This window comes from Helianthus annuus, chromosome 15, assembly GCF_002127325.2.
Source record: "Helianthus annuus cultivar XRQ/B chromosome 15, HanXRQr2.0-SUNRISE, whole genome shotgun sequence".
NCBI lineage: Eukaryota > Viridiplantae > Streptophyta > Magnoliopsida > Asterales > Asteraceae > Helianthus > Helianthus annuus.
In genome coordinates, this window is record NC_035447.2 from 166,850,937 (window position 1) to 166,860,074 (window position 9,138).

At 32.4% G+C, this 9,138-nt stretch overlaps 1 protein-coding gene across 1 annotated transcript; it reads left to right on the plus strand.

The window, feature by feature from the left end:
• The first annotated feature begins 5,665 nt into the window (after positions 1-5,665).
• LOC110912963 (probable mediator of RNA polymerase II transcription subunit 26c) lies at positions 5,666-8,497 on the plus strand. Its single transcript, XM_022157805.2, has 9 exons — positions 5,666-6,444; positions 6,603-6,671; positions 6,765-6,847; positions 6,939-7,009; positions 7,098-7,156; positions 7,266-7,299; positions 7,397-7,545; positions 8,066-8,153; positions 8,246-8,497. The coding sequence occupies exons 1-9, from the start codon at positions 6,079-6,081 to the stop codon at positions 8,353-8,355; spliced, it is 1,029 nt and encodes a 342-aa protein (XP_022013497.1). The 5' UTR covers positions 5,666-6,078; the 3' UTR covers positions 8,356-8,497.
• The last annotated feature ends 641 nt before the right edge of the window (positions 8,498-9,138 follow it).

The following is a 9,138-nucleotide window of genomic DNA, read 5'->3' on the forward strand; positions in this document are numbered from 1 at the left end:
AACAAGATAACTATTTAAGAAAAATACCCAAAAACAGCCCAGTTTTGGAAGCTGAAACATTATAAGTTGTGATTTGTGTGTCTAGATGTCGGTTATGCTATCTGATAATGATCCAACTTGTTAAATGTCAACGAAAGTGTTATGTGAAGTATTGTGCGCTTGTTTATGAGTAGTTATAGGGGGAATATGTATATGTGTGTAAACTGTCAAAGTGAGTGCATGTTATATGGTAGATGCGTGTAGGAGCTGCATGCCTTATTTGAACACACTAATGAACTGAATGGTAATCATACTAGGACGTGATTGACCTACCTTGACTGTTAACCATTTTAAGAGGCCAACCGAGCAACCAAAGGTGAGTTCACACTTTCGTCAAAGCATGGGATTCTCGGTGGTTTGGGAATGGGTTAAATAACAACTATCCCCCTTAGGTGGGATACAGTCTGCGTATTCTCCTTGGGTAGAATACGTACCTTCGCTCTCCTTGGGAAGAGCGACAACCTTAAATTTACTAGACAACAACTCTATCTTAAGTCCCTCATTTTTATATCGACTTAATCGCTGGGCCATTGGCGAACGGGTCATTAGTTAAATAGCACTATTAGGTCTGACAAGCCTCACACCGTGCCGCAGAGGATGGGCGTGGACTAATGGACTTGGGCACTTAGTCATTGATGATAGACATTGACTCAGGGCACTCAACATAACTTAAGTCAGTAGTCGATATGGTACGGGTCTAGTGGTTTAAAACATTGGGGTAGCCCCCACAGCATATGGTTATGAGAACAAGGAACTTGGCAACTTATGGTTTTCGGAACAACTTATGGTTTTTGGAACAACTTTAAAACAGACAACCAACTTTGAACTCGCCAACCTTTTGTTGACACGTTACCACATGCTTTGCAGGTCGTTAGGTACATGGCAGGAGCTTGCATGCGGAGTGATCGTTGTGGCAAGGAACCAATTGTGGGGTTCCTAACATTAAACCTTGTGTTTTAAACTATTTATGGGTTTTAGACTTTACGCTTCCGCTAACTTTTAAATTTGGTTTTGGATTTTTGGTTTGGTGAATTTTAAACATTTGGTTTGCTATGGTTTTATTTTATTTTAATTAGATGTTCAGTATGATTGGTGGTATTCTCCTGGTTCACATGCCTCGCGGTAATACTTCGATTGTAGATTTTGAGGGTGTGACACGATTATTGAAAATATAAACTGAGTAATATACACCAAACTTAGTTATTATTGTTTCCTTTAACTTGTGTTATTTTGTTTTTTGTTTTTATAACATGTATTGGAGTTGGGCTTAAGTCTGGGTTGAAGCAGCCATATAAAGGATGTTTGGGCTAAAGTGTAGGCGGACTGGGCTAATGGGCTTGCAGGAATAAAGGGTGTGTAGCAGTAGCTTCGGATCATGCGGGTCTTGGATCATATATAAAATGCTTATATCACAATTTCAGCTCATTTGGTGGTTGAGATATTTTCTTGTTTTCTCTCAAACATTCTAGAGGTTTCTTTATCTAGATCTAGGGTTTGTTCGTATAATTGTTTGTTCGAGTGTAAATCTGCAAGATTGTTAGAAAGCGTGTAATATTTGTAGTTTGTTTCTGTTTTAAAAGATTTGTTGAAAGTTGTTTAGATCTCCTGTAATTACCATATTATGATACGGTATCAGAGCACTAAGGCTCTTATTGTCTTGTTCTTTCGTTGATTTTGGTTAAGTTTTGATTTAGGGTTTTGTTTATTTTATTTTATATATAAAAAAACGTTATATCCGTTAATAACTCCGTTAAACAACTTTCAGAAACCTATATAAACCCCACAAAACAAAAAAAAAAAAAAAAAAAAAAAAACAAACAAACTTAAAAAATAATAAACACCATCACGCCACCTCTTATGCACATAAGAAGTTACTAGTTATATAGGTATTCTTTTATTTTATTTATTTTTTTAACGATAAATTTAGATTATTGACAGACTACTAGAGTATTATCGTGTCAATAACGGAACAACCTGATCATATCCATCTTCATTAGGCTATAATGTCCATACACCAATTCAAAAAAAAAAAAAAAAACCCAATAAATCTAGAAAACCCCTCACACGATCGAACTCAGGACCTTATAGTTTCTAAGACTTATCACCCCCTAAGATGCCATCAAACTATAATTAGAGTTCCTTACAGAAGCAAATCCTTGTGGTTAGGCTCTAATCACATATTCAAGGTTCAAGTTTAAAAGTTGCATGTGATCAGGGACGAAGTATAGAAGGGGTCGGAGGGGACGCCCGACTTTCCGAACTTTTCGCTCAGTAGTGTTATATATGTAGTTTTCGTATAGAATTTTTTGGGTATATACGTTTTCGACCCCCGGGTTTTATAGAAATTTTTGGGTATATATGTTTTCGACCCCCCGTCATTCGGGTCAAGCTTCGCCACTGCATGTGATGATCGTTATGTTGTATTTAATTTTGTAATATTTGAGTTCTAATACTAAATTTCCATAGAAAATGCGTTAAAAGTTTGTATCACAGAACCTTTTAGCCTTTTGATAAAATACAATATCCATTTACGCAACTTACGAAAATATTAAAAAAAATGAAAGAAAAAAAAAAAATCCAACCCCTCGTCCACACCCCACCTGCTTAAAGAAAAAAAATAAAATCAAACCGCAACATTTTAGCATGCATGTTTTAAAAACTACATTAAATAACGGAACAATTTTGTTACTTTTAAACCATAAATATAGGCTATAAAAACCACATCATTTTAGCATGCATGTTTTAAGAAACTACATTAAATAACGGAACAATTTTGTACTTTTAAACCATAAATATAGGCTTTTGCTTTTTTGTTAAATAAACAAATATTTTCATTAAACTTTGTTTTATATATATTACTAGGTTAGAACCCCGTGTATTACACGGGTTAAATAAATGTAATTTTATATATTAAATAATAAAAAAGTTATATTTTTATGAACCTCGTATATTGTACGGGTTAAATAAATGTAATTTTATATATCAAATAATAAAAAAAAGTTATATCTTTAAAAACCATGTGTATTACACAGATTAAATAAATATAATTTTGTATACAAAATACTAAAAACGTCGTATCTTAAAAAAGCCGTGTATAACCGGGTTGAATAAATCTACCAAATAATAAAAAAAATTACATTATTAAAAACTCCGTATGTTACATATGTTGAATAGATCTAAAAAAGAGTTATATCTTTAAAACCATGTGTATTACACACAGTGGCGGAACTAGCCCAAAAATTTAGGGGTATCCAATTTTTTATTTTTTAGACCAGGGGTATCCTTTGTATAACGGAGATGAAGTTGCGGGTATTTTTACACTACGGAAACAGAGTTAAGGGGTATTTTTACACTACAGAGACGGGGTTGAAGGGTAGCCCGTGCTACCCCTACTAACCTTGTAAGTCCGCCATTGATTACACATATTAAATAAATGTAATTTTGTATATTAAATACTAAAAACGTCGTATCTTTAAAAAACTCGTGTATAGTTGGGTCAAAAAATCTATCAAATAATAAAAACATTATATCCTTAAAACCTCTTGTATTATACGTGTTGAATAAATCTAATTTTACATAGCAAATGATAAAAAGTTATATCTTAAAAACTTCGTGTATTACACGGGTTATATAAATGTAACTTTGTATAGTAAAAAATAAAAAAAAAGTTATATTTTTCAAAACCCCGCATTTTATACTTGTTGAATAAATATTATTTTGTATATCAAACAATTAAAATGTTATATTTTTAATAAATTAGGATAATATTTAATATTAATTTATTATTTATATATTTAATATAAAATAAATAGGAAAGAGAGGTATTTGTTTTAAAAATATATTAAATTAACAATTTATATTTGAGGATAATATTTTATTAAAGTATGATAAGATTTAATATTAATTTATTATTTATTTATTTAGTTAATATAAGATAAGTATAAATTTAAGGATGCTTTCAATAATGACACGTGTACAAAACTTGGTTTCTTTTATTATAGTAGATATATTATGACATGTGCTATCATGTTTATGTTACAATCGAAACAATAAATCAAAAACCATAACAGTAAAATCTATATCTATACTATATAATAAAAGAAACCAATAAGATGACACATGTCATTCATTGAAGCCATCTATTTTTTAGTTTTTTTCCCTTTATCCTACTTAATTATAGATAATCAGTATTAATTAAAAGATAATTATAAAATTAAATTTAATATAAATTTAAATCGTATAGGAGATAATATAATATTTTAAATATTTATTACATTTAAAATTATTTATTCTGAAATTAACAAAAGACGTACACTAAATATAAATTAATATAATATAAATGATTTATTTATTTTATTAAACTAAAGTAGTTAAGGGTAAAATCTACTTCATAAATGTTTATAAGGGGTAAACAAAAACATTAATCAACGTTTATTGCTTATATATTTTTATTTTCGTGTTCAACTCTCAACTCAAATACGGTATTCTCTAAGTTTACGTGACATTTATAAGTAAATACAATAATAAGTATTATATAATATATTTATTTTTATATTATTTTCAACAACAGTTTGATTACATGCTTCTTTGATAAATTTTATAATACTAACATAAATCATCTTTATATTAATTCATTTATGTCAATTTGGTATATAAATGTCTCCATCTTTGATTTGCATTTACACGAAATATTTATTAAATAGTTTAAATTGTTCAACCCGTGTAACACACGGGAAACTAACCTAGTATGAATATAAACGTTTGCCAAGAGAAACAAATTAAAGAAAAGCACAAAATAGTCTAAAAAATGCTTTCTATAAACGAAATTGGTCTGTAATAATTCTACCTAAACCTTATTGGCTATTAATAATCCCACCTCAGAATATTCCCCTCACCAGTCTCACCTTTCACCTATTTTTCCTACAATGGTCCCCAGTTAAAAAAACTTAACGGAGTTAAGCTTTTTTCTAAATTACAAACATATTTTTTAGGGCTTTTGATTAGAACGACGATACGAGTTTATTAATGTAAAACTTGCCTCGAAACAGTTGACCCCAAACTTATCCCAACCCTTGATATTAAAAAAAATGATTAAAGTAGAAAAAATAAAGAAAATAACTATTATTATAATTTTAAAATAATAAAAGTATTAAAAAACTATATATTATTATAATATTAAAATCATTATTCATTTCAATTCGTTGACTAATATATATAAGAATAATTATTATTATATCAACTAACACATTTTGAAATTTCGAAGGAATTCTTTAAAACCTAATTCTAATTCCATTTTTAATTCAAATTTTATTGCATTTTACGAATATTAGATGTTACGAAACCAACAATGAACATTTCACAAAATCAAAGAAATAAACGATAAGCATAAAGAGTTACATGCAGTGGCGAAGATTGAGTTTTACGACTGAGGCTCGAAAATGTATATACCTAATAAAATTATAAAACCGGGGGTCGAAAACGTATATACCTAAAAAAATTCATACGAAAACTACATAACAAACATTACTGAGCGAAAAGTTCGGTTAATCCGTTGCCCCACCAGCCCCTACAAAGCTGCGCCCTTGATTACATGTATATAGTCATAATCTTTGCTTAAAGTTATAATAACTAAAAAAAGAAATAAAAGTTGTTATCTTTTTATAGTTTTTGCAACTTGTTTTTATGTCATTAGCTACTTCTTCCACCCACTCTTCCTTCCTACTTGCTTCCCCATCAATCATGTAGGGTTAACAAAACCAACACAAAACATATTCTTAAATTCAATTCAAATAGTAGTATAAAAACACACTCAAATTCATCCTTCAATTTCTAGCATATTCTTTAGATATTTTCACACACACATATCCACCAATCATCATTCACCTAATTCAATTCCACTTTACACTCAATCAATCGGGCCGTTACGTTTCCGGTCGCCGGATAACATGACGTTCACGCGTTTTCGTTGTTCATAGATCTCGTTGTATCGACGCTAAATACTCCAAAATCGACGGTTAATTCGTTTTTAATTGTCTAATAATGGATTCAGATGAATTCAGATCGATTTTAACGAATTCAGGTGCGGATGTTTGGGAGATTATCGACGCTGCCGTAACCCTAGCTGCTACGGATTACGCCGGAGAGTTGAAGCACCGGCGAGACGGAATTGTGGAGCGGTTATACGCGCAACCGTGTAGAAATTGCGACGTGAATCCGGTTGAGCAGAACGGCGTCGTTCGGACGGTTACGACGGAGGTTGACGATGACCGCCGTGAGTCGCCGTTGACTCCGCAGTCGGTTCCGCAGGAGGATGAAGATGAAGAACTGGATCCGTACGCAGGATTGTTTGATGATGAGCAGGCGAGAGTTTTGAGAATTAAAGAACAGCTTGAAGATCCACAGCAGGTATAATTAATATTAATATTAATATTAATATTAATAATTATGTAATTGAGTGATTATTTGATACAGTAGAATAGACATTTTAGGTTTAATTAATTAATTTGTAATTGAGTGATTATGTCGTTTGTTGACTGATTGTGGATGATGTTGTGGTTTATTAGAGTGATGAGGCTGTTGTTGACTTGCTTCAAACCCTAGCTGATATGGATCTGACTTTCGCAGGCCTTAAGGTAGATAATAAACTTATAAACATAAATATTATCTGTTTTTCTTTATGAACTTAAATGGTGAATATGTATGGTGATATTTGGTAATGGAATCAGGAAACTGATATAGGAAGGCATGTTAATCGGCTTCGAAAGCATCCGTCGAATGAAGTAAGAAGTCTGGTGAAGCAGTTGGTGAGGTGTGTTGAATTCGGATGGTTTTGAAACTTGTGGAAAGTTGATTGTGGAACTGTAGATTGTTGTTGAACTTGTGTTTGTTAATTGTTATAGGAAATGGAAAGAGTTGGTGGATGAATGGGTTGGGTCGAAAAACGGTGATCGTGCACCAGCTACTCACGATGGTAATGGTTTTTGTTTACGTTTTGTTTTATGCATATGTAGACTTATGTTGATATGTAACATTTTGATGCTAATTGCATGTTTGTGCAGATGGGGACTCACCTCTTGTGCATAATGTGTCAAGGAATACCCAAAACGGTCATCACCAGGTAAGAGTGAATGTAAATCGTTTGAAAAGTTCCGTCTATGATCATTGATGATGGATTTTAGTTTTCAAATATTCATAAGATTTTTGAGGTTTGAAATTGTGTTTATCAGGTGCCTGACTTCGGCTATTCTCCTAATCCACACAGTTAAGTATCGATATTGTTTTACGTCTTTGCTTTTTTCTTTCCATACATTGTTTTAGAGTGATTTTTTATCAACTTTTACGCCAAATGAAACTGTAGATGGGAGTTCTGGTTCTGATAGGAATAATTCTGAACCGGAGCAGCAGAGGACGAAAGCAGTTGTTTCTAAAAAGGTAGCACCTTCAAGACCAGCACCCCAATCCCGCCCTGCAATGGTTGCCTCTGGTTCCACCTCAGCTCCTCAAAACGTACATTCTCTATGCAAACCGTTTTTTTTTTCTAGTTATACTTGATATCGCATTTTCGGCACATTTGCTAGAACATGGGATTCGATTTGGGTTATATTTTAACTCAAAAGATTAACAAAAACAGAAACCAGCCAAACGGGTTGCGTTTTGTTGGAGATGCCCAAAGTTATTTTTTGGTACTGGGAACCTCACGAGAGCCACCTATGGTGAGCTGGTAGGTAAAAATTGGACTCCCTGCCCGGCCCATGGTGCCAGCCTTCCACAGGTTGGCCCATTCGGGTTTCAGTGTTTGTTTAGTGCATACGCCTAAATAGTTTTAGTGACATATGGAATAAAGTAATCACATTTAACACCGTAGTTACCTGACCATCGTTAGAGTAAAGTAATCACATTTAACACCGTAGTAACGTAGTTACCATTAAATTATTGGATAAAAGGTATTTCTGGGCAACCCAACCTGATCCATACGAAAGGCGACCTGTTTTGTTTTGCATTAGTTGAATTCGTTATAACTTGACAGCGAGCAAACAAGGAGCAAAACATCGACCTTGACAGGTTTGATTCAGCCCGGAAGCGGCTTCAAGAGAACTACCAAGAAGCCCAAAATGGTTAGATTGACGTTTTGATGTGTTTCGCATGCGAATTATGACTGGCTGACTGACTGACTGACCTCATTTGTAAATTTTATTTTTTGTTGAAGCCAAAAAGCAAAGGACAATACAGGTGATGGACATTCATGAGATACCAAAGCCCAGGAATGGTTTCATTGCCAAGAATAAAGGCAACTTTCAGGGAAGGCACAATCGATGATGATTTTCGTTACCCGCTACAACACTTGCTTGCCAAAATCTGGCCTTTTTTCAATTAAGAGTGTATTACAAATTTTTTATCAGTTGATTTGAATGCTAATTTGCATTTTTTTTATATAGATCGCCATTTCTCTTTTCTTTTATGATTTGAGTTACTATTGTCATTATATTCTTTGTGCTTATGAAACAATGAAAAATGACATAAATAACTTTGATCAAATGAATTATGACAGGCAAGCGTGGGAATGCTATTTCATTCCTTTTCAAATATGAAGATACTTAAAAAAACTTAAATTTAAAACTAAAAAGAAAACTAAAAATTTAAAACTAAAGAAGAAAACTAATATTGGTGTAAAACAATAATTAAAATATTAAGACAGAGTTCATTCATTCTATTGAATTGAAACGCGTGCGAGCTATAAATATTAATAGTCTTTGGTAATCTAAGGAAAAGATCAAATAGAAAGTTAATTTTCGCTAGCAAGGATAGGAAGCCATAGGATTATGACATGTGGCAAATTTTAAAATAAAGAGAAAGGGTATTTTAGTCGATCCAACTCCTTCTTCTTCCTTTTTCAAAACCCAGTAAATTCAAAAACCCACCATCTTCAACTATTTCTTCACTTTCTATCTCAATAATCATTACATTATAGTGCGATTTTCATCACCAATCAATGATTCAGAACCCGATCAACGTGTCATTCAGCTTTTTTTGAAGAAAACCCAGTTTAATTTCATAAAAAAATCTCATTTTTTTCCGATGATTTTGGAGATAATCACTCGA

Coding starts and splice junctions, on each gene's coding strand:
- LOC110912963 (XM_022157805.2), top strand. CDS start 6,079: ATGGATTCAGATGAATTCAGATCGATTTTAACGAATTCAGGTGCGGAT. Junction 6,445..6,602: donor AGCTTGAAGATCCACAGCAG/GTATAATTAATA, acceptor GTGGTTTATTAG/AGTGATGAGGCTGTTGTTGA. Junction 7,010..7,097: donor TGCACCAGCTACTCACGATG/GTAATGGTTTTT, acceptor ATGTTTGTGCAG/ATGGGGACTCACCTCTTGTG.